General features: G+C 35.7%; 2 protein-coding genes across 2 annotated transcripts in view; one reads left to right on the top strand and one right to left on the bottom strand.

Moving 5' to 3' along the window:
• LOC136033613 (lactase/phlorizin hydrolase-like) overlaps positions 1-23,917 on the top strand; it is a 41,697-nt gene extending 17,780 nt beyond the window's left edge. Inside the window, exons 3-8 of the mRNA XM_065714401.1 lie at positions 3,286-3,520; positions 11,470-11,653; positions 15,297-15,666; positions 17,129-17,316; positions 21,715-21,796; positions 23,654-23,917. Of these exons, the coding sequence (XP_065570473.1) occupies positions 3,286-3,520; positions 11,470-11,653; positions 15,297-15,666; positions 17,129-17,316; positions 21,715-21,796; positions 23,654-23,861 (1,267 nt within the window). The 3' untranslated portion in view covers positions 23,862-23,917. The remainder of the gene's footprint in view (positions 1-3,285; positions 3,521-11,469; positions 11,654-15,296; positions 15,667-17,128; positions 17,317-21,714; positions 21,797-23,653) is intronic.
• Positions 1-26,663, bottom strand: part of LOC136034172 (uncharacterized) — a 341,873-nt gene that overhangs the window by 275,919 nt on the left and 39,291 nt on the right. The gene's annotated exons all lie outside the window — the stretch shown is intronic.

Raw genomic sequence — 26,663 nt, 5'->3', positions numbered from 1 at the left:
ACAAGCAGTAGTAGTACTGCTACTGCTATTTATACTACTATTTTTGTGGCTAACGGTATTCACGGTGAACTTTCTAAGACTGTTGAGGGGAAGTTGGGTCTAATCAAAACACCCTTGGTGCATATAGGTTATAAAAGGGTGTTTCAGCAATATCTTAGGGTGTTAGGATTAGACGTACTAATGCTACTACCGTCATCTAGTACTACTCCCAATACTCCTACTGTTACTTCTGCTACTTCGATTATTACTAACACTAAGGGTATTAGAAAAACTTCCAGGTAATGGTGAAGGTGGGGATGAACTAAATCAAAACACACTATGTACATATGGGTTATCAAAAGGGTGTATTAGCACCTAGTAACCCCTAGCAACCCCTTAGGCTGTTAAGCTGACACTTCAAGGGCTACCAATATTAACAATAAGGGCTATAATAAGGGCTAATATAATAATATATAATGATAAGGGCTACCAATATTAATAATAAATTAAAAGTTGCAAGGGCATCCAGGTTGTATAAAAATGGATACAATATCTTAAAAAACAGAAAACAGTATTCAGTATTATTTTTCAGGAAATGTTGAGGTATGAAGCTTTATCAGAATGCAGTATGTGTATTAAGATTTGAAGATTAGAGTATATCATAAGAAATGATGAAAAATTGTGTCCAACGTTTAAATAGTAAGCAAAAATCTGGATATACATAGAGAAAAACAAGAAAGATTTAAAATGTTATTTTCTTAGCCATTAAAAAAGACTATCTCAGTTAAAACGAATAGAAATCAATTTAAACAAGAGCTAAGAGCTCATATAGCACTTGTGACGAGGCAAGAAGAGCTAAGAGCCAAGAGCTCATATAGTTTGAGCTCTAACAAAATTCTAAAAACCAATACATTGATTTAAAGGGAAAATCAGAGGCTTAATGCCGGTCAGGATTTAAAATAAGAGCTCTGAGTCACGATGTCCGTCTAAATATAAAAACTCATTAAGATCCGATCACCCACTCGTAAGTTATAAATACCTAATTTTTTCTAATTTTTCCTCTCCCTTTAGCCCCCCAGATGGTCGAATCTGGGAAAACGACTTTATCAAGTCAATTTGTGCAGCTCCCTGACACACCTACCAATGTTCATCGTCATAGCACGTCCAGAAGCAACAAACTCGCCAAATCACTGAACACCTCCCCCCAACTCCCCAGAGAGAGCAAATCCAGTACGGTTAAGTCAATCACGTATCAAGGACGTTTTCTTATTCTATCCACCTAGCTTCATCTCGATTCCTCCACTCCAAGTGTTTTCTAAGGTTTCCCCTCTAAATCCCCCAATGTCAAAAGATCTGGTCGGGATTTGAAATAGGAGCTCTGAGACATGAATTCCTTCTAAATATCAAATTTCATTACGATCCGATCACCTGTTCTTAAGATAAAAATACCCCAATTTTCACATTTTCCAAGAATTCCGGTTTCCCCCTCCAACTCCCCCAATGTAACAGGATCTGATCGGAATTTAAAATTGGAGCTTTAAAGCACAAGATCCTTCTAAATATCAAATTTCATTAAGATCTGGTCACCCTTTCGTAAGTTGCAAATACCTCAATTTTCAAAATTAACCCCCCCCCCCAAACTCCGCCAAAGAGAGCAGATCCGGTCAGGTTATGTTAATCTTGTATGTTAGACAGGTTTTTATTCTTCCCATCCAGTTTCATCCTGATCTCTCTGCTTTCAGTATTTTCTAAGATTTCTGCCCCCCCCCCAACTTCCCCCCAATGACACTGGATCCGGTGGATATTTAAAATAAGAGATCTGAGTTACGAGGTCCTTCTAATTATGAAGTTTCGTGAAGATCCGATCACTCCTTCGTAAGTTAAAAATACGTCATTTTTTCTAATTTTCAGAATTAACCCCCCCCCCCCCCATCTACCTTAATGACAGCGGATCCGTTCCGGTTATGTCAATCATGTATCTAGGACTTGTGTTTATTTTGCCCACCAGGTTTCATCCCGATCCCTCCACTCTAAGTATTTTCCAAGATTTTAGGTTTCCTCCTCCCAAATCCCCCCAATGTCATCAGATCCAGTCAGGATTTAAAATAACAGCTCTGAGACACGTTATCCTTCCAAACATCAAATTTCATTAAAATCTGATCAACCGTTCGTAAGTTAAAAATACTTCAATTTATCTATTTTTCCGGAATTAATGCCCCCCCCCCCCCTCCCAGATGGTCAAATCGAGGAAAAGACTATTTCTAATTTAATTTGGCCTAGTTCCTGATACGCCTGCCAAATTTCATCGTCCTAGCTTACCTGGAAGTGCCTAAAGTAGCAAAACCGGGACCGACAGACCGACAGAATTTGCGATTGCTATATGTCACTTGGTTAATACCAAGTGCCATAAAAAGCACTTTCAACAAAAGAAGTTTCTTAAAGAAAATCTAAGAGCTATATTAAACCAAAGATGGGTTAAAACAAAGACAAATAATTGTTCAAGTATAAAACTGCCATAAATGACCATTAAATAAATAAATAAAAACCAGGACGAACATAAATTATAACAAATAAGGAAGTAAAACTGAAAACGAGCAGAAAGTCAGAGGCAAGGGTGTAGCTAAGGAGGGGGACGGATAGAATCCCCCCAAAGTTCCAAAGTTCAAAGTTCAAAGATCTTGGGGCGCAGTGCCGACACCTTTATTTCCACTCAGTTTTTGTTTGATGTGGCTCTTTACTTTTTATTGAAAAACTACTTTTGTCGGAAATTTTTTTTAAATTAATTATGCATAGAGCTCCCTTCACTTTATACTTAGGCAGCGTTATTACGCGACCTTTGAAAAGAAATACTTTAAATGAATGTTAATATTTAAAACAGAAAAATGAGTAGGTGACATTAAATTTAAATTTTATATATCTGTCTAAAAAGTTTCAAAAGTATTAACACTTAAAGCAGATGAGGTGGGACTTTTTTTTTTACTAAAAAGAAAAAAAATACAATGTACTTTGATCTAAATATAAAGTGTGTTTTTCGCATCATACTCTGCAGCTTAAAGGCTTAGCTTATATGATTTTAAGTTTAATTGTATATTTTACGTGGATAAGAAATACAAAATAATAGAACTTGATTTTAAAATTAACATATATTGGCCTTTATGCTGCAAAGAATTTATAATCTTAAGTCAATATGCTCCATAGGTAATTTTAATTAATTCTGATGTTTTAATACTATCTATGTTCTGATGTTTACTTGTTTTGCGTATTTTTGACTGATTACCCATGTTTGAGCTGAATTTAAAATTTTAGCATTTCCTGGTCTCGAGTTTTGCCACAAGGTACTGGTGCTGTAAATGAAAAAGGAATAGAATACTATAGGAACCTTACACAAGCTCTATTAGACAATGGCATTGAGCCAATGGTTACCCTTTATCATTGGGACTTGCCGCAAGCCCTGGAAGATCATGGAGGTTGGCACAATAGTTCATCAGCTGAGTGGTTTAGAGAATTTGCCGACGTGATGTTTTCAAGACTTGGTGATAAAGTGAGAACTTTTTAAATATCATTTTAAAAGGGGACCGAATTGCAGCAAAAACTAAGTATGATGTTCGAATTGTCAATTGTTTTAGGTTCTTGAGCCTTACGATTCAGCCAAGTCGATCGAGGCAAGTCAGCATTTTACAGTTTTAGAGGTTGGTGTGTCTAAATAAAACATAAGCGAAAACATACGGCCCTGACTCGTCATACTAAGATTGCCTTTCATATGAGCCGTAGTGTCAACTCATGAGAAAGAGCAACAATTTTTTTTCAAAATACAAATTTTTTTATCGAATATACCAAAATTTTCAGCTGAAAAACCCTCCAAAATAGGTGTTTTTGCAAAATCTAGGTGGGGGATGGGTATAAAAGAAAATCCCCCTGAACCCCTAATCCCTGCATTTGAAGGCATTCTACATGAAGAACAGGAAGGATTTGTGACCTAAGACAAAATATAATGTTAATTCAGCTTCATTTTGAACAAGATATTGACGAATATGGGGTGGCAGCTATATTTATCATATCATTGAAAAGTCATGTGTTGAGTCTGTCCCAAGATCTTGAGATTCTAGTCCCGAGCTTCACATCTTGGGAAATCATTAAGATAAACCCCTCTAAATGCCCTCAAAAGGTATTTATTTTTTTTTACATTTTTTGGATCCCCCTTTCATTTTTTCTGTTAGATTAGTTGTTGCAGTTTGTCTCTTTTGTCCTTTTTTCTTAAGTTCTCCGTCTTGTTTTGTGTTGATTTGAGGGTGTTTCAATAAATAGTGGCAATTATAATAATTTGTGATTTATATATATATATATATATATATATATATATATATATATATATATATATATATATATATATATATATATATATATATGTGTTTGTGTGTGTGTGTGTGTGTGTGTGTGTGTGTGTGTGTGTGTGTGTGTGTGTGTGTGTGTGTGTGTGTGTGTGTGTGTGTGTGTGTGTGTGTGTGTGTGTGTGTGTGTGTGTGTGTGTGTGTGTGTGTGTGTGTGTGTGTGTGTGTGTGTGTGTGTGTGTGTGTGTGTGTGTGTGTGTGTGTGTGTGTGTGTGTGTGTGTGTGTGTGTGTGTGTGTGTGTGTGTGTGTGTGTGTGTGTGTGTGTGTGTGTGTGTGTGTGTGTGTGTGTGTGTGTGTGTGTGTGTGTGTGTGTGTGTGTGTGTGTGTGTGTGTGTGTGTGTGTGTGTGTGTGTGTGTGTGTGTGTGTGTGTGTGTGTGTGTGTGTGTGTGTGTGTGTGTGTGTGTGTGTGTGTGTGTGTGTGTGTGTGTGTGTGTGTGTGTGTGTGTGTGTGTGTGTGTGTGTGTGTGTGTGTGTGTGTGTGTGTGTGTGTGTGTGTGTGTGTGTGTGTGTGTGTGTGTGTGTGTGTGTGTGTGTGTGTGTGTGTGTGTGTGTGTGTGTGTGTGTGTGTGTGTGTGTGTGTGTGTGTGTGTGTGTGTGTGTGTGTGTGTGTGTGTGTGTGTGTGTGTGTGTGTGTGTGTGTGTGTGTGTGTGTGTGTGTGTGTGTGTGTGTGTGTGTGTGTGTGTGTGTGTGTGTGTGTGTGTGTGTGTGTGTGTGTGTGTGTGTGTGTGTGTGTGTGTGTGTGTGTGTGTGTGTGTGTGTGTGTGTGTGTGTGTGTGTGTGTGTGTGTGTGTGTGTGTGTGTGTGTGTGTGTGTGTGTGTGTGTGTGTGTGTGTGTGTGTGTGTGTGTGTGTGTGTGTGTGTGTGTGTGTGTGTGTGTGTGTGTGTGTGTGTGTGTGTGTGTGTGTGTGTGTGTGTGTGTGTGTGTGTGTGTGTGTGTGTGTGTGTGTGTGTGTGTGTGTGTGTGTGTGTGTGTGTGTGTGTGTGTGTGTGTGTGTGTGTGTGTGTGTGTGTGTGTGTGTGTGTGTGTGTGTGTGTGTGTGTGTGTGTGTGTGTGTGTGTGTGTGTGTGTGTGTGTGTGTGTGTGTGTGTGTGTGTGTGTGTGTGTGTGTGTGTGTGTGTGTGTGTGTGTGTGTGTGTGTGTGTGTGTGTGTGTGTGTGTGTGTGTGTGTGTGTGTGTGTGTGTGTGTGTGTGTGTGTGTGTGTGTGTGTGTGTGTGTGTGTGTGTGTGTGTGTGTGTGTGTGTGTGTGTGTGTGTGTGTGTGTGTGTGTGTGTGTGTGTGTGTGTGTGTGTGTGTGTGTGTGTGTGTGTGTGTGTGTGTGTGTGTGTGTGTGTGTGTGTGTGTGTGTGTGTGTGTGTGTGTGTGTGTGTGTGTGTGTGTGTGTGTGTGTGTGTGTGTGTGTGTGTGTGTGTGTGTGTGTGTGTGTGTGTGTGTGTGTGTGTGTGTGTGTGTGTGTGTGTGTGTGTGTGTGTGTGTGTGTGTGTGTGTGTGTGTGTGTGTGTGTGTGTGTGTGTGTGTGTGTGTGTGTGTGTGTGTGTGTGTGTGTGTGTGTGTGTGTGTGTGTGTGTGTGTGTGTGTGTGTGTGTGTGTGTGATTGTGTGTGTATGTGTGTGTGTGTGTGTGTGTTTGTGTGTGTATGTGCATGTGTGTGTGTAGCTATAGTTTAGGCCCCTGGTCTTAATTATCAAATAGAAGTCCAATTTTTGTTTCTCTTTTAAAGTTGAATTTATTTCCACTTTGGGACTCTCCGTTTCACCCCTCTTCTTTATTTTTAAGTACCACGTAATCTTTTCGTCTCTTCTTGGTAGCATTTCACAGGCTTGTTGATTAGCTTCAAATAGAAATTGCGCAGCTGCGATGAGTCCCCGCGGCTAAGAAAAGTATTTGTAACGGTTAAACATTGTTTGAGATAAAAAAAGCCACACGTCACACCCCCGGACATAGGATTAGTTAATCTTCCTGATCTCTACCGCTTTGCATGTTCCCATCTTGAGGCCTGAGTTTATTTTTACTTTAGTTTTTGGGGAATTTGATCTGAAGTTAGTAAACTTTGTCTACGTTTGCTTTCGACTTCTTTTCGACTAGCCTAGGGAGAGTCTAGAGAGCGAGTGAGGAGAGTTTTGGTGTAGGAGAGAAGGTCCTACATTATGCAAAATATTTTTCCAGAAGAAAAGTAATATATAGAAGAATATTGGTTAGCCTGAAAACGTGACGCATACGGCCCAAGGAAGTTACACTTATCGCACCGCTACTGGTTATAGCTGTGGCAAGCCCACGAATACAAACGTGGGCAGCCTTTAATAACTCGAGGCCCCGTGATGGCTGCGTAACCATGCTCTAGTGCTACCAGCAGTGACACTGGTGACGATATGCCAAGCACACTAGCAGTACTAGAGTACTTACACTGGTGGCAGAAGTCCTAGCTGCACTATCGAAACACTGATATTGGATCAATAACGCGTTTCTGAAAATATGATATTAATTTGACCTACGTAACATCCTATAAAAACTATGGGGAGAAACATGGAATTGATTATCCTATTGCTAATTGAAATTTTGACGAGCCTGGTTTTACCTAAGAAGAGCGTATTGCATCAATTTCTTTATTTAAAGAATTTCAAAAATGGCCTCTGTGAGACTCATCCAAGAGGGTTCATCTCTTTTTGACAGTGACAGAGCCACCCTTTATTTCACTGTCAATCGCATTTTTCTTAAATGTTGTTACTTTGCACCTCCACAAAATGAAATTTAGAAGGTCCTTTCAAGGTGATATATTGAATATGTCAGAAAATTTCGAAGTCTCAACGCAAAAACATCCCATTATTAGGTTTACGAACCCTCACTGTTGCAATTTCTAGCACAGTCTGCCTAAAAGTTGGACCAAAATAGGAATTCGAAAGTTAGACTAAATTAAAAAGCAAAGTAGGAGTTCTAAAGATGGACCAAAGACAGTAGGAAACTTAAAAGAAGCACTTCCTTGGCGCTTCAATAATGGTGTAATGAGAATAAAAACCACATTTGTTATCTGGCAGAATGTGTTATCTTGTATGTTTTTTTTGGTTGAATTTTTATATATCTCTCAACAAGAAAAACTCAAACCAGGTTTAAATTTTGTTTAGCTTTAATTTGTAAATTTGAGGTTTTATTCACAGGACTAGGGTTTTTTGGATACCACCTGAAATTGAATTGTGATTTTGCTAGTGTGGAAATATAAAAATATTTTAGTTTATATATTAATTAAGTATATAATAGCCTATATATATACTAATATATATGTATACGGAATTGCAAATATATTGTAAATGCTAGTGCTTTCCTCAGAAATTTGTAAAATAGGCCATAAGAAATATAAAAAGGCCACAACGTCAGTTAGAGTTTGTAAGAATTTTTCCTATTCATTATTTTTTGGGACCTATAAATTGAAGACTTTTGGTTTAAAGTAATTAAGCTTAAACAGCCCTTTTTAAACAGCCCGGAAGTAATATCATTCCGTTGTAATTGATCATCAAATACAACGGAAACAAAAAATAGGTACACCAACTAGTAAGAGTTACGAACCCCTCATTGCCGAGGATGATTGGAAATTGGTTTTCCTTGGTATATAATAAACGGCATATAAACATGATTAGTCATTCACACGGGCTCTAATTTACGATGTTACTACAGCTAATGAATGCTAAATTTTCAAAGAAAAAAGGGATCGAAAAGTATCACTGATTGGCAAGATAATTTTAAAGAGCATCATCTCTCAATATCTTTTCGGTTTTCTGTAGAACAAATATGAGGCCAAATACGAGCTTGAATCAAAACAACCTAAATGCATTTCTCCTGCAGAGGCTGTCCACTAGAAGTTAACAACCCTAATTTAAATGTTATATGAACTATTGGTGGAATAGGGTAGTAACTGTGCAGAAGCATTTAAAAAGAACTTCCAGATAAGGTAGCACAGTAGATTGGTGCTCTGCTTGGCTATACGGAGCCAAGGGTTCGATCCCCGCTGCAACAAGGTGGGTGACAAGCTTACTATTTGTCCCAATAAAAAAGACCCAGCAATTGAAACGTCAATTTGACGCTCTATGCACTAGCAATGACTACGGAGGATGTTTATCCTTATCCAGATAAGCCTGACGTATAAAGGAAAAAAATATGAGGAAAAGGGAAACTTTAACTTAAAAAGAGCGGGAGCATAGAAAGCCTTCTCCCTGATGCGTAGTGTAATTTATACTTGTTTAAAATTCAAAAATTGCCCTTTATTTCCGTTGAAAAAACATTTAAAAAAAAACAACTAATTCTTTTTGTGCAATAGCACGTTCAGTAATTATCTTACATATGGTAAGTCACCAGCCCATCGACTCCTTGTTCTTGAGGCGTAGATTTTACTTTCCTCTCATGATCCTATAATATTCAAACTTCTATTTTCCTTTTAAAGGTATCGTTTCTACAATTAGAAGAGATCCTCATTGTGTATTTTTATTTCAAATACATTCTAACAAGTGATTGGATGTCTTTGTAGAAAATTCCTTTCCACAAAAAAGGGCCTTTGTGAAAAGTTCAAAAATATAGGCGTAAAAATGCACATATTTAAACTTCAGCTCCCTCTTCATCGAAAATGATTCACTGATGATGCTTGCCTAATGTAATCAACACTGTGGAACCGTTAATATTACTGAATAAACAATCGATGCTGCCATTCATTTTTGGATTTTATAATACATGTTTAAGGACCCTAGTTAAGTAGGTTACATTAAAGTAATAGCTGTAGAAACATCCAAGTATTCTAACTAACTATCGAATACTTTTCCTAAGATTAAAAAAAAAATCCAGGCAAATTTAGGGTCTATAATTTAATACACAACTTCTTATGACAATTCCTAAGCTGAGATATATAGAATCAATTCCTCCATCTGCATACATTGGTCTGACTTCTGACGGCTCCTTTACCAGCTCAGCTATTTCTATATGAGTATTGTGGTTGCAGAAAATGACTTTGGTGCATTCTGGTTATTATTTCGTATTTTCTGTTGTTTTGGCATTTGCTGGTTTGGCATTGACGTTTGACGTTTGGCATTGCTGGTTTGTCTTTGTTTGAACCGTTTAAACCGTGGCACATTGAAGGGGTCCCAAAATTTTTTTTTTTTATGTTCAAACTGTTTGATGGAATTCGTGGTAACGAAACTCTAAAAAAATGGAATTTTGATACCAATAGTTACATCAAAAGAATCGCATTTTAATGCTGATTTTAAATATATAAGTTTCATCAAGATTAGCTTTACCCATCAAATGTTGCGGACCTGAGAAAATTAGCCTCATTTTAGAAAATAGGGGGGAAACACCCCCTAAAGGTCATACAATTTTAATGAAAATCACATCATCAGATTCAGCGTATCAGAGAACCTTATTGTAGAAGTTTGAAGCTCCTATCTACAAAAATGTGGGATTTCGCATTTTTTACCAGAATACAGATCACAAATGCGTGTTTATTTGTTTGTTTTTTTTTCCCAGGGGTGTTCGTATCGACCCAGTGGTCCTAGAATCTTGCAAGACGGCTCATTCTAACGAAAATGAAAAGTTCTAGTGCCCTTTTTAAGTGACCAAAAAAATTGACCATTTTATTCACCATAGTCGAAAAACCTTATAACCATGTCTTTGGGGGCGACTTACTCCACCACAGTACCCGTAGGAGGGGCTACAAGTTACAAACTTTGACCAGTGCTTACATATAGTAATGGTTATTTGGAAGTGTACAGACGTTTTCAGGAGGATTTTTAGGTTGGAGAGGGGGGAGGGGTTGAGAAGAGGGAGTATGTTGGGGGAACGTTCTGTGGAAGAATTTGTCATGGGGGAAGAAAATTTTCATGAAAGGAGCGCAGGATTTTCTAGCATTATTTAAAAAAAAATGAAAAAATTAATATGAAAAAGTTTTTTAAACTGAAAGTAAGGAGAAGTGTTAAAACTTAAAACGAACAGAAATTATTACGCATATGATGGGCTCACCTCCTCCTAATACCCCTCTCCTTACGCCAAAGTATTTTTAGTAATTTCAACTATTTACTCTGCGGCTTTTGTGATTCAGGGGTCATTCTTAAGAAATAGGGACAAAACTTAAGCTTTAGCGTAAAGAGCGAGGCACTGACGAGGGTGTGAACCCCCCCCCCATATACATAATAAAAACATGAGAATACAGAAGTTCGTTACGTAAGCTAATTTGTAAGTTACGTATGTCTTTTACTAATAAAAAAAATTCGTAAAAAATTAAAAGTCCTAGTTGCCTTTTTAAGTAACCAAAAAATCGGAGGGCAACTAGGCCTCTTCCACCACTCTTTTTTTTCTCAAAATCATTTGATAAAAACTATGAGAAAGCCATTTATCCAAAAAAATAAATATGTAAATTTCGTTTTAATTATTCATCTGCGGAGAGCCAAAATGAAAACATGCATTGATTCAAAAACGTTCAGAAATTAAATAAAAAAAACAAGTTTTTTAACAGAAAGTAAGGAGCGGCATTAAAAATTAAAACGAACAGAAATTACTTCGTATATGAAAGGGGCTGCTTCCTCATCAACGCCCTGCTCTTTACGCTAAAGTTTTTTACTATTTTATTAAGTAGAGTTAAGAGAAAGAATCAAACTTTAGCGTAAAGAGCGGGGCGTTGATGAGGAAGCAGCCCCTTTCATATACGAAGTAATTTCTGTTCGTTTTAACTTTTAATGCCGCTCCTTACTTTCCGTTAAAAAAACTTTTTTTTTATTAATACTGCTTAAGAGTGCTTCAATTTTTAACTTTTTTTATTACAGCTAAATGGCTTCATCATTGGTTAACCGTTCATTTTCAATTTTAGAACGATAAAAAAATAAATAAGTGATTTTTATTGAATTGAGTAGATTTACTGAGTATTTTGTTGATATTATATATTATTATTTGAATTGGTTATAATATTAATATTTTGTTGTATGTTCTGCTGTTGTATGTTCTTGTATGTTGTTGTATGATTTTGTTGTAATATTTTGGTGTATGTTCAGCAATCTCGACCCTGCCTTAGAACATCTACGGCACCATTGTTCAAATTAATTAGACAAAAAAAGACTGTATTCTATTTTTAGGTAAAATTCTGGATAACTTTGAACGAACCATGGGTTGTTGCTTTTCATGGTTATGGAACTGGGGAGAAGGCACCCGGAGTGGTTGGCAATGGTACAGGTGCTTATTTGGCTGGTCACAATCTCTTGAGGGCCCATGCAATGGCATATCATCTCTACAATGATAACTACAAGGCAACCCAAGGAGGTACTTTGCATACACCTCCTTATCTTTTAGAAGTGTTATGTGTACAATGTCCATAAATTCTGCATTTGAATCTGTGACACATCCTACCATCCATCAAACAATATTATAAACCCATCACCTCCTCCTCCCAAATGTTCTCAAAATACAAGGATATCAATCTTTAGCGAATTTTTTACATTCATGGTTGAGGCTAAGGCCATAGATTCCATCTATCTACCCCCCCCCCAAAAAAAAAAATATTTGCTGGAGATCTGGTGATAAATTTTGCTCCCGACCCTGATTAGTTTGCTTTCCGTCACTTTCTTGTTTTCCCGGCTATGTTCTCTAGCTTAACATTTAAAACCCCAAAAAAAAATCTCCAGCCGGTATCTAATCTTTCCTGGAAATTCCTGGAAATGGCAAAATCTTAGGAGGTGGGGGCAATGTGACAGGGATGCCAATGAGCAAAATCTTGGGGTTGGAGGCCCAATGTGACAAAGGTGCCAAAAATTGACCAAATTGACAAATTTATTCTAAAAAATAAAAAAAAAACAGGGAAAGAGGGCACAAGAAAAAATCTTGAGGGGAGGTCCAGGGCCCCTTAGCCCCCTGGATCTGCCGGTGGTCATCTTGCAACGTTAATATTCATAGAAATAGATAAAATAGGTATTTTATATCCTGTCATTTTTTCTTTGATATGTAAGTCAAACAAAATGAAAACAGTGATTGTTAGAACAGCTGGAATTCGATGAAAAAAAAGTTGCCTTATTAATTAATAGAAAAGATTAGCAATAGTAAACTTATTTTCATTTACATTCTAAGGCAAACTGATACTGATGCCGCTTACTCCTCATTTTTCTCAATTTTACTACAATTATTTTTAGAAAAAAATTATGAAAAGAAGTTTTTCAGAGAAAAGTAAAGGCCATATTGAACTTCAGATCAGCAGAAATAAACTTCTATAATAATTCAAATTCAAAACGACCAGAAATTACTATTAAAAAATTAATGAAGCCAAAAACGAACAGAAATTAAAAAACAATCATAGATTTTTTTAATCGAATATCTCTTTTTTTTTCTTTTTTTTTTTTTTAAGCAAACCAATATACAGTAGGTGCTAACATAAATGAACAAATATATCTTAAAACGAGTAAAACTTAAACTGAATATGAAAATCAAGCTTAAAATAAAAAAAAATAATCACTACAAGCAAGGGTTTGGTTACTATAAAACAGAAATCTTCGACGATAAAAAAATTATGATTGTTTATTTAATTCGTTTTGGGTTTCGTTTGTTCTTTAATAGTCATTTTTGGTCATTTTGTGTTTGAATTATTATAGATATTTGTTTCTGCTGATCTGAAGTTTAAGATGGAATTCACATTCACAAATTAATTTTTAAAGTTGCTGATGGTGTCTTACGGTAGAAAGTTAAGACTGCAGCTAGGAATATTAGCGAAAAAGCTTTATGTTTAATAGAGAGGAAAAGGGGAATGTACAAGAGTTACGTGAATGATAGATCATATGAAAACAAAAGGAATGTAAAGAAAGTGGAGACAGCATTAAAATATGAAATAAGGAGGTGTGAGGTGGAGGCTATGGATAAAACTAACGAGAACCTGTAAGATGCAGATAGATGGCTTAATAGTAAAATATTGTACTGGCATGTTAATAAATTGAAAGAGATTAGTCAATCTGGACTTATCCCCGTTAAAGATAGGACGAAAAGAGGGACCGTTGTCCGAATCTGGGTCTTCCACCCTATTCTGCAATTGCCCTCCTGGAGAGGTCCCTCCCACGATTGTATCCTGCACTACCATACAATTTAATCCATTGCTGGAAGAAGGTTTGCAACTAACGGGACGTGTCCACACGCAGGTAGGCCCTGTTTAGTGTGCATCAGAAGGGCCTTCTTCCTCCTCCATCTTTATTTACGGCCCCCGGGTGCGGATACCCCAGTTTCAGCTTATGGAGCCCCAGGGGCTAGGTCCCCCCTTTGTCCACACCTCCCTTTATGGGAAGTATTCTACATATCTGTAGGACGTTCCCCTATCCTCCACCTGGCGACGCGTTGAGTGGCCTGGAGAGGGCCTCTACTGAGAAGGTGACTCAGTAGGATATGTCTACCACTGTATGTGGTAGACGTGCCATATCTAGGAAAAGAAATCCTTTTTCAATCTAACAATTTTTACTTTTGGTTTCTTTTTTTTTACAGGAGCAATGTTTTACGCTTTCGGTTTGAGTTGAGACTGATGACGGAGGTGTTTCATGCCCTTTTTAAACCTTTTCCGTTTTGTCATGATTCCAATCGCTCAACGAGGGATCGCGCGCTAGACCTGAGACAGTGTGAAGCCGTTTCTTTAAAATCCTTCCCAGGGCCCCAATCATATAGTGTAGAGGACACAAAATCTGTGGCATCCTGTGCAATACATTTTGTTTAGCCAGGGGTAGAGCAGGGCAAAACAACTTAGCAAACCAATTGCCGAGACCGTAACCGGACATTGATGAACGACCCCTGTAATACTCCATTCCATGACCCAATTGTCGTGGTCCAAGAGCAGTAATGTAGCAATAAACATCAAGACAAAGAAAAGTATTTTGTCTATTAATCATCTCACTGAGTAGGTTGAAAATGACATTTTATTATTGCTAGAAGATCGCCCACATGACAGAGCTGTAAATGCGAAGGGTTGACTGGAATATATTGAAGGCGCTTTATATTGTAGTGCTGAATGTCGTCGTCAGTGGATTTACGTTCTAGAAAACGTAAGGGGGGGGAGGCATTGGTATTACCGTTTCTCGTTGTCTCGATAAAGGATGCATAAAGAAATATATAACTGTCTAATGAGAAGCAGGCTGCATAGTCTCCAAAGATAACATGATCCTTGCCACTGAAATGTTTTGTTTTAATAATACGATTTTTAAGACCAAGAACCTCACGTAAGTCCTCACTGAGAAAATATCGCACGTATGAGATTAAAGTAAGACCCTTTGACTTCTCCGAAGAAGGTTTGTCGGTGAATTTTGACTGATGATTAACCCTTTGCTACTATACCCTAAAAGGAATGCAAGAATATGCATGAGCTTTGTAGGGTTATCAACTAAAAATTCCGAGTCAAAAAAGGGGGACTTCACATTCAACTATTCAACAGGACAGAGGAGAAATTACAATACCATTTCATTTTGGAATGAAAAAATTTTCCTCAATTTTACGCGAGGTTCTTGGCGTTAAAGATCGTATCATTAAAGCAAAAACATTCAGTGGCAAGGATCATGTTATCTATACAGACTATGCACCTGGCTTGCCATACCCCGCTCTTTACGCTAATTTTTTTTACTGTTTTAAAAAATGGGGTTAAGAGAAAGAGTCAAACTTTAGTGTAAAGAGCGGGCGTTGAGGAGGGAACAGCCCCTTTTATATACGGAGTAATTTCTGTTCGTTTTAAGTTTTAATGTCGCTCCTTATTTTATTTAATTTGCTTTTTTATTTAATTATACAGGTAAGATCCCTTATTAGTTTTTATCAAGATTTATTTGATAGTTCTATGTGATGCTGGGAAAATTGACTAATTAACCCTCTGTCTTTGAGACAGTCAGTCCACCCTGAAACTTGCAAAATAATTTTAAAGTATCGAATCCCCATAATTTAGTTGAGTGTACTTTAGGTCGAATTGGCATTACCTTGAACATTGCATGGCATGTTCCCAAAGATGAAACCCAGCAATCAAAAGATGCTGCTGTTCGAGGGCTTGAATTTGACTTAGGATGGTTCGCAAATCCTGTTTTTGTTAATGGAGATTATCCAGCAATAATGCGGCAGCAAATAGACAGAAAAGATCAAGAAATGGGTCTGACCACAAAAAGACTTCCTGAATTTACACCAGAGGAAAAGAGACTCCTGAATGGATCAGCTGATTTCTTCGGTATGAACTTTTACACTTCTTCTGTCGCGGAAGATTTTAAATTTAGCCCAGCTAAGGACGATTTCAATGAAGATAAAGATATTAAAACGTATCCAGACCCGACGTGGTATCAGTAAGTGTCATTTTCTATTTTTGTTTTGTTTTTACTAATGTGACTTTTCTCGTGTAATGGACACTGTCTCTTTTTTAATAGCACATTCAAGGATAAAATGTCAGTGATATGTTTGACTATTTTATAAATCTTTATCTTTCAATTTTATCATGTTGAAAATCAGAAACAAAAAAACATTTACTTTGATGAATTATTTAGCGAGAAATAATATAAAAACTGTATTTTTTATTTTGTTTTTGTAACATCCCAGAGTTTCAGCTCTTCTGGTATAAAGGAGGGGAAACCTTCCTCATATGCGTCATAATTTCTGTTCATTTTAAGTTTTAATGTTGCTCCTTAATATCAGTTGAAAATGATTTCCAAGCACTGTTTAAAAAACGATCAGAAATTGAATAAAACAGCAAGTTTTTTCAACTAAAAGTAAAGAGCAAGATTAAAACTTAAAAAAAAACGGAAATTATAACGTATATGAAAGGGATTGGCCCTAATCAGTACCTCGCTCGTTACGCTAAAGTTTGACTTTTTCTCCCAATGCTCTAAGAATGGCTCGTGAAACACAATGGTCTTTTAGTTACAACAATAAAAACCTTTTTTGAACGTACTAAAAAACTTAAGATATAAAGGAGGGGCAACCCTCCTCATATACTTCATAATTTCTGTTCATCTGAAGTTTTAATGTTGCTCTTTAATATCAGTTGAAAATGATTTCCGAGCATTGTTTAAAAACCGATCAGAAATTGAACAAAAAAAAAAGTTATTTTTCATCTGAAAGTAAGGAGGAACATTGAAACTTAAAACAAACAGAAATTATTATGTATATGAGGGGGGTTGCCCCTCATCAGTACCTCGCTCGTTACACTTAGGTTTTACTTTTTCTCCCATTTCTCTAAGAACGACTCATGAAACACAATGGTCGTTTGATTACAATAATAAAAAGCTTTTTTGAAAGTACTAAAAAACTCGAGCGTAAAGAGCAAGGTATAAAAGAGGGGCAACCCTCCTCATATACGTCATAACATCTGTTCATTTTAATTTTTAATGTTGCTCTGATAGTAATATCAGTAACTTTTAATTTCAACTGATAGTAATATCAGTTGAATTTCTTTTAATTTAATAACGGAGAGAAACTGACTTACTTGTAAATAATTTGTGGTGCAAAAGCTTTTTATTCTTTCTGTGGTTTCAAATACAGTAAGAAGGACCAATAAGATTTTATTTTATTTTCCTTGTTCAGAAGTTGAAAGAGTGAAAACGGGGTAAATACTGCAAGTAGCAAAACAAAGCTGAATTACTTGGTTTGCCTTTCTTACATACGCCGAAGTATTAATGTGCTTAGCTTTTGAAATATGTAAAAAAAATCAGCGGAATTAAAGCATACTTTTTGATAGGGTAGTATCAGATAGGGATCTCTCTATTTCTCTTTGAAAATATTCCAACCTTAATTATATATTTGTATTTCCAGAGCAGGCTCTAGTTGGCTGTATATAACACCATTTGGTATTAGGGAGCAGCTAAAATACATCAAAGAAAATTATGGTGACAACACTGAAATTTATATAACTGAAAATGGCTGTAGTGACACCGCTGGCAACTTGGATGATTTTGCACGTGTTTACTACTACAAACGGTACATAAATAATGTCCTCAAAGGTAATATCCCATCTAATTTTATGATAGGTTTATACACACTAAAAAAAGGGTTTTCTAGCTCGTGAAACGTTTTCCTCGCCTGAAAAAAGCATCTATAATGTTTTTGAGTTTATGCAAATCATTTCGTTTTTGAAAACAATTATGAAAATATAGAGGGGGCTGATTGTTTCTATAACACTGAAGTCAATTTTAAACATTGATGCACTGAATTTGAAGAACTAATGATACCTCCACTTTCTTGATAACTTAAAACATTTTGGGTCCAAAAACGTAATATGTTAAACTTCAAGCCCTCCCCCCTCCTGCTAATTTTCTTAGTTCTTGAGTTCTTGTGATGTCAAAGTTAGTGCTCTCTCTCTCTCTCTCTCTCTCTCTCTCTCTCTCTCTCTCTCTCTGTGTGTGTGTTTTTTTTCTTTCTTTTTTAGTTCTTTTTTGTTTTGTTTAATTGTTTTTTTATTTTTTCATTTTTTTTTGTATTTTTTGTTTTTAGTTTTTTTTTCTTTTATTTTGTTTAGTTTTTTTTTAGTATAGAGGTACAAAAAGACGGACAGACAAACAGCATATTTATATATATATATATATATATATATATATATATATATATATATATATATATATATATATATATATATATATTGTATCAGAATTATGGTGAATTCTCTCGTGTATAATAACCCCTGGAGAGTTCACCACCGGAAACGTCCCTCCCCACAGAGAATTCTCCCCATGGAAAATCCCCTTCTTTGCAGAAAATCCGACCCAAATGTCTCTATAGTTCCCGATAACAAATATTTTATGTAAACAATGGGCAAATTCTGTAACTTACAACCCTTTTGTCTGGGGCTGTGAATGATCAGGTCATCCCCTCAGGCATAGTTATTTGATCTTTCAGGTATACTGGACAAAAAAAGCCTATTTCAAAATTTTGATCCGACAACTTTCGGAAATAAAGGCGTAGGAGGGAGGCTAGTTGCCCTCCAATCTTTTTGGTTATTTGAAAAGGGCACTAGAGCCTTTTAATTTCCGTTCGAAGGAGTCCTCTTTGGATCTTCTAGAAACATTGGTTTGACACGATCACTTCTGGAAAAAAAACAAACAAAAAAAAAAAACAAAGAAAAAAACAAATAAGCACGCATGCGTGGCCTTTCTTCTGGCAAAAATATTAAGTTCCACATTTTTAAGGATGAGAGCTTGATACCCCTACAGCAGTGTTCTCTTGTGTACTGAATCGTATGGTATTCATTTATTAGTGATTCCTTGACCTGTTGGGGATGATTTTTTCCCCTTTTTATGGAAATTGAGCAGATTTTCTCAGGCTCATAGTTTCTCGTGGGTAACACTAAACTTAATAAATTTTATACATTTGGGATCAGCATAAAAACCCAACTGTTTTTGATGTATCTAGTATTATCTAAATTTTATATTTTAGAGTCTCGTGTCTAAGCCTTTCCTAAGTTTTTGCTTTAACAGTAAAAACTAAATTCCAAAGCTAAACAAACCTCTCCATTGGCTCATTTAGATCATACGCAGTGCGATAGCGCTGCCAATGTTTGATTCTTCCCAGGCCACTTCGTAAAGAAGGAGAGGTCAACAGGAACTTCAGCGGGGGGGGGGGACAATTTCTTGGAAATTGACAGTTCTATTGCCTATTACAACAGTCAAAAGTGGTTGGAGGGGCAACTCCCCTCCCATGTCTATTTTAGTTGCCCAACTCCTCTAAATCCGCAGAAAAATTCTAAAAAAAAAATGTGATTTGAATACTTTAAAAATAGTTGAGAAGTCCAAAAAATGTACCTCCAGGGATGACATGACCCCCAAGACCCTTGGCACAAGGATTTTAAGTTATGCAAGTTGTCCATTGTTTACATGTCGGCTCCATTATATGAAAACAGGGATGTGTTTAACCCTGGGTACATGAAAATGCTAAAAACATTAACCAGTAACTTTAAGGGAGTGTTTAGGGGGATGCCTAACTGAATCAAAATACGCTATGTGCGCCCAGGCTGCTAAAAGGACGTATCAGGAACAGCAAAGGCTATTAAGTTGAAACTTTCAACACAAATTGATGGGGATGTTGAATTAAATCAAAAAACGCTATATACATCCAAGTTGTCAAAAGGTTGCGTCTGCAATATCTCAGGAACAGCTAGGCGTGTTAAGTTGAAACTTTCAAGGAATGATAAGGGGGATATTGGACTAAATCAAAAGACATTCAATGCATCTAAACTATCAGAAGGACGTATCCGAAATATATCAGGAATAGCTGATGGTAATAGTTGAAACTTTTAGGTAGTGTCAATGAGAATTTTGAACTAAAACAAAAGATACTGTCTACATTCAGGTTGTCAAAAAGGCGGGCCTACAATATCTTAGGATTTTGTTCCTAGAGATATTAAATCAAAACTTAATCAAATTTTCAGCCTTATTCAAGCTGTAATTCAATCAAGTTGTAAATAAAAAAGACAAAGAATATTAACTTGAAATTGTCAGATAGTGTCGAGGAGAATTTTGAGCTAAACCAAAGACACCGTCGCATTCAGGTTGTCAAAAGGGCGCATCTGAAATATCTTGGAACGGACAAGGGATCAAGGTGAGATTCTCATAGAATATTGAGGGGGATATTGAACTAAATCAAAAGACACTGTGTACATCCAGGTTGTCAAAATGATGTCTCTGCAATAATTCTGGAACGGCTAAGGGCATTAAGTTCAAAGCTTCAATGAAAATTGAGTAGAATTTTGAACCACATTAAGAGACACTATTTGCACCCAGGTTGTCAGAATAGCGTATCTGCAATAATTAAAGAACGGCTAAAGGTAAAGTGAAACATATTCAGGAAACATTTAGGGGGTATGGCTAAGTTTGGTAAGCTAAAACTTTCAAGAATGTTGAGATGGAGTAATTTGGTACAACCAACCTCTTGTCACACCTCTTTAAGCTCTCCTCTCCCTAAGAAATCTGAGAAAAATTTTAATATAGACATTTTATTCCAAATAGTTGAAAGGCCCAATAGCTACGTCTCCCGGAATGACATGACACCTCACAGCCCTTGGGTGAAGGCTCGAAGTTATGCGAGCCACCCAATGTTTACATGTACGTATTGAAATGGGGAAAGAAGGAGCATATTTGATCCTGTGTCTCCAAAAAGACTGATGGTATTTAGATGAAACTTTCAGAGAATTTTGGGAGAATGTTGAAATAAATAAAATACACTATTTACATGCTACATGCAAGTTGTCACAATTACAATTCAATAAATTACTTCCAAAATCTTTCAAAAGAGTATCAAAAACAAAATCATATTAGAACTACCCCTCCCCCAGTCAGACCTTAATTGTGGAAGCTGATTTAAGTCAAAAGGTTAGACAACCCTCTTGAAGCATCATTAATCTAGCTTGTCACTCAATAATACTGTCCGGAACAGAATATGTGGTTACTTTGCCTGTTGCGGTGCTTACAGCTTTAACTCTTACCATCTTCTTTATTCCTTTTTTTTCAATTTTCGCTCTCTACTTTTACTTGAAAAAAAATGTATGGCTATATACAGCTCTTTTTGTACACTTTTAGGTCACGATTTGTGACCATGCGTCACACTCTGTGTCTGTTATTCATGTTGTTCATCATTATTTTATTATGTTCATCATATTATGTTGATCATTATTGTTCATGAAAAATTAAGTTACTCAACATCAACTAAGGCAATATTTTACAAAGAAAATAGCGTTGAAAATATTAGATGAATGACCACTAGGAAAAAAACATGAAAGAAAACCGGTTAAAAAATATCTTACATGTGTAAAACAAGGTCTCCTCGGTGTTGAACACAGCATAAATATTAAACAGTATAGAAAATTCATTTACTTTCCATTAAAGCTTTTCGGGACACATTAGACCTACACCTTTCTTCATGACTCCACCTCCTTTTACATTTATTCTGTGATAGGAAGTGAAGCTATTGCTGTGACGGAGAGGGAAACTTCCCTTTCCGCGCGCTATGATGTGTCCCATTTTGAATGAACTTTTCGCTACTATATAGCATTTATGCTATGGCGTTGAAACAGGGAAACAAATTAAACTGTAGATATTTTAAAAAGGAAAGAACTTAGGATTAAAGAAAATCAAAAACGAAAATCTAGCCTTTATGTAAAATAACAGCTCCGCGTAAAATCACGGAAGTGCAATGCGACAGTCAATGTGCTCCTTCTATCAGTAACATAAAAAAACTACTACAACAAGTGGTTCTTATATTCGCCAGGTGTAGTTTAGAGTGAAACAATTAGCTGACTTAAATGTACTTCAAAGTAGTAAAATCTGGTTTGAGTTGGTTCAATCCAACATAAAACCATTAAAAAATAATATGTCTCAAATTTATTGTTTTAATAGTATTTTCATTTCTAGCAATAAGATTGGACCAAGTTAATGTTAAAGGGTACGCTGCCTGGTCGTTGATGGACAACTTTGAATGGTCAGTAGGTTATACGTAAGTAAATATACCAATTTCTGAAATATGTGCATACCGGAAGGTGCAATTTTAAAGGGAATATAGAATATTCTTGTCGACTGGAGGCTTTCGTGTACTTCCGTATTTGTGATGTGGTGGATGCATTTGATTCCAGTGGTGCATGGGAAAACACATCGAAAGCTAGAGGTTTTCTTTTGTTTTCAGTTTTCAGTGTCCATGTTTTGGTAGAAGTTTCAGTTGATGGGTGTTTTTACTGGGACAAGTAGCAGGCTTGTCGCCCTACTGGGGGAATTACTAGACTGTTAAATAGGTGCATTTTTGAGTTTAAATAGTTCCCTTAGCTTGTATTTGATAACACTTTGGCAAAAAAAAAGAATTTGTACTTTCCTGTGGCATAGCATTTTTTTTTAATACCTAAACTGAGCCCTATATTTTTCAGTTTTTGCTCAAGTGCACCTATGCATCTTTGTGCATCTTTCAGTACTTTGTTACTGCTGGCTTGATTTGACCAGCCCTGGGGAATGCACAAACACTAATATATGGCAATATTTCTCTGTAAAAATAGGAGATTTTACGTATTATGGATAGTGACTTTAAGGTCCCAACACTCTTTCCTTCAACCCCTGATTTTAACACTCAAATCCAATATCTTGTTAATAAAGTGTATAAAATGATAATCATTTCTGAAAAATTATACCCATTCTATTATTTCTATGAAGGAGGTGGGGGGTATTTCCAGAAATTAAATGATCAATTTTAGGGGTATCGTTTTCGTGGTTAAAATAAGTTATTCAAATTATTCTTTTTAAAAGGGATGGACCCTAATGGCATATGTAGAAAGAGCCAGGGGACAATACTCTGCTCTTTGAAAAACAAGACGACATTAGCAAATATTCAACATAAGAAACGATAAATATTCATGTTTAAATCCTTAAAAGAAAGCTGCTATGAAGTCTCTTAATTTGTCGATAAATCTGTTGACACCGGGAACCCCCACATGTTCCAGTATGATTTATTTGATTTCAAGCACCAGTGTAAGGGAAATAATTTCTCCCTCCGAGAAGGCCATTTTATATATAATTTAGAACCTTATCTTATCTTCCCAGCTCAGTTTTTTCCGTCTGCCTCTAGATGAGGTAAAGTAGAAAGGTTATATCCACCAGATTTGGTTGAGTAACCACGTTGGACCCATTCAGATGTAGTGGAATGACCTGGCAGGGACGAGATTAGTGACTTAAGTCACTAATCTCGGTCCTAAGAACAGTGGGTAGCGTTTTACTATGGAGAGCGTCTTAATCTATGGGTAACCAAATGCTAGTAAAAGGAGACGTTTTCCTACTGAGCGAGAAAGGAAGATATTAACTATTGATTATTCTAAATTGATTCTAAGCACAACGGTACAGAGTATAGTGTTCGAAAAGGTTAAAAACACGATACATAATTTAGTACATACATAATAATACCATAGTACCATTCTCTATTTGCTGTTTCGATCAAAACATCCTTTATTTTTTGTTATTGTGGCTATTGTGAAAACATCTTATCGTAGTAAAGCGGTTAATGCAAAACTTACTAGCTTTCATTTTTCGTCTGTTATTTTATTTTATTAAAATCAAGTTTTGACTAGCATTTTCTGGTTACCATGACAAAAAACTACTAATCCTTCTTTTCTCTGTCTCTCTGTCTCTCTCTCTCTCTCTCTCTCTCTGTTTGTCTCTCTCTCTCTCTCTCTCCCTCTCTTTGCTAACTGACAAAATATTCATGTGTATCCTGCTTGCAACTCTTACTATTTGTTCCAAAACAATTCCGGATATAGTCCATTGGAAATATTTTTAGGTCTTATGACTTTTTATAACAAACAAATAATTTTTATAGAGAAAAATTTGGCATACATTCAGTTGACTTCAACAATCCAGAAAGACCCCGAACGATGAAGGAATCAGCCAAGCTTTACCAGAAAATAGTCAACGATAACGGCTTCGTAGAAGAAGAGACTTGTGTGACTGGTGGAAGTAAAACAGTTGTTATTCCATTTCTTCTATTACCGTTAATGGTTTTTCTTTGTATCACAATGAAACACTAAAATTAATGTTCAGTACGAGATGTATGTTGAGTAAAATTAAACTTTACACTAATAAAGTCTTACTTTTTTATTACTTTTACGATTCATTTCTAGTCTGTTTAAACGAACGTATATGTCTTGTAAGCATTTTTTATTTATTTATTACTTTTAACATCTTTTCTTCATTTAATTGAATAATAGATTCACGTCGTGTTTTTTTCGCTACCAAATGAAGATGACATAAATAGTTAATTTTACAGTGGAGAAACTATTATTTTATTTTTAAATGTAATTCATTCCATTTCGAGTCTAATTGCACCGCAGTTGTGAAACTGCCATCAGTAATCTGTATAATCGAAATTCGCTAATAGTAATGGTAAAAAATAAATTAATAATAAATAAAAAATAAAACAGTCAATAAAATTAAATGAACTATATTGTACTTTTCTGACATGAAAGAAAATATTTTCGTTTTTCTGCATAGGGTTTATGTCCAGTACAATATATATCCTTATTTCCTTTAATATATTTTACGAATTTAATAAGTTTTACTTGAATGTAGATCAAATAAAAATGAAATTTAACTTCAAGGGAAATTTAGAACCTCTAACCTCACCTAAAATACCCCCCCCTAATGTACAAATATTTAGCCCAAATTATACAATTTGCAGTCTTAAAATTGAAGTTGTAAATAAAATAAACAACAACCATCTTCCGCATAGTCAAATTTTAAACTCTCGAGTTTAGTATTCAGCTGTTCCTAGAAAGTTTCTCTTAAATTCTCATCCTGGAGTCTACAATTAAAAGGAGTCTATGATGACAGCTAACTGTAACTAAAAAGCTGCAACAAATGGAGTCTGATAATTAAATAATAATTTTATTTGTTACAAAATTATCTTCACTGTGAAAATATCGATAATAACAGAGCAATATTTTGTATGAGCAAAAATGTACTAATTTAATAATCTTTTCCACGAAATAAGTTTTTCAAAGAAAAATAAAGATATATATTAAACCAAAACTGAAAAGAAATAAAGTCAAATAATTTTTCAAATATAAAACTATCAAAAACTAACCCCTAATAATTAAACAAAGCCCAAAACTAACAGAAAATACAATAAGTAACCGATTCAATCTTACAACAAGCAGAAACTAATATGAATAGGGTCAGTGCCTCCCCTACAAAATAATCCTTATTTCAAGCTTAATAATTCCTATTTCTCGTAATATCGACAAAAACAAAAACAAAAAAAAACATAACCAAGATAATTGGGCAAAACACGGTTTTTTACCAAAAAATTACCACAGATTAAAGGTTTTTTACCACGGATTGACAGTTTAATATGTATATACATATATTTATACCTTGAAGTCTTAACTCGGTTTTTTATTGTAATATTTGTTGGTTTTGGCTGCATTTATTTATTGATGTTTTTTTTTGGTAATTTTACGCTTGGAAAATTATTTGACTTTATTTCTGCTCATATGTTCCTTTTTACTTTTATTTGAAAAACTCATTTCCTGGAAAAGTTTTCTTTAATTAATTTCTGTCCGTTTTTTATTGGCATAGTCTATTTCATTGGAAAAGAAAGTATATTTCAAGTTTTTTTCTATTTTCTCTATAGGAATCCATAGTTTGGCTTACTATCTATATGTTGGAGAACATTTTTTTACGATTTTTAAAATCGTAAGAAATACTAGAAATAGTAAGGGTAGTAAACATATGGTACCTCTTAGTTAGTTAAACATCTCTCTTAAAATGCTCTGAAAGTTTCATCTTAAAATTCTATGCTATTTCTGAGATACAGCTATTACGGCCTATGATAACCTGCCTATGTATAACTTATTTCAATTTAGATCACTATTCTTATCAAAATTCCCTGAAAGTTTCACTCTATACCCTTAGCTTCGGTAATATTCGTAGTAGTCACCGCAGTAGTGGTTGTAGCCGCAGCAGTCGTTGCGGTAGTAGCAGTTGTAATAGTATTTGTAGTAGCAATAGTTGTGGTATTGTTAGTAGTTGTGGCACCATGCACATTTTACATTTAGCCTAGTTCAAAGTCCCTTAACATTTCTCCAAAGTTTCAACTTTCTACCCAGGTCCTCAAGTTGTAGTAGTAGTTGTAGCAATAATATAAGTAGTAGCAGAAGTAGTAACAACAGTATTAGCTGCAGTATTCAGTGCTCCCTGGAAGTTTAACCTTAGTATGCTTAACCTCAGTAAAAGCAGTAGACGTACCAGTCGTAAAAGTAGCAATAATGTAACATGCACATAGCACCTTTTGGTTAGTTCAACATCTCCTTAAACATGTCCATGGTGAGATAAACATCCCCCTCATCATTCCCTTAAAGTTCCAACTTAATACTCTCATTCATTTTTGTGTTTCCACCTTCTGACAACCAGGACGCCCATAACATGTTTTGATTTAGTTAAGCTTTCCCCTCAACATCTTCTGAGCTTTTGGTTGTTTGTGATATCTATCTCCCGTAGCCCTAGAGCAAGGGCTGCAAGCTATGCAGCTTGCTCATTGTTTGTATATATAAAATACGTTATTGGGAAAGAGGGTATATGTGACCTTTGGCGATCAAAACACCAAAAAGATTCTCTTTTTCAATATAAAAAACCATTTATAAGCAATGGGCAAATTTTGCAGGCTACAGCCCTTACTCTGAGGGCTATAGGGGGTAGACATCCTCAAAATGACTTTAGTTATAGTTGCTAGGCTTTTCAACTATACTGAACAGAATAGCCACTCAAAAACTTTATTGGATGGGTTTCAAGAATTAATGGGCTCGAGAGGGGGACTGTTTAGAGGGGGCCAT

Source organism: Artemia franciscana, chromosome 12 (assembly GCF_032884065.1).
Source record: "Artemia franciscana chromosome 12, ASM3288406v1, whole genome shotgun sequence".
Classification (NCBI taxonomy): domain Eukaryota; kingdom Metazoa; phylum Arthropoda; class Branchiopoda; order Anostraca; family Artemiidae; genus Artemia; species Artemia franciscana.
Note: the sequence above shows the minus strand (reverse complement) of the source record. Positions and strands in the feature narration are given on the sequence as shown.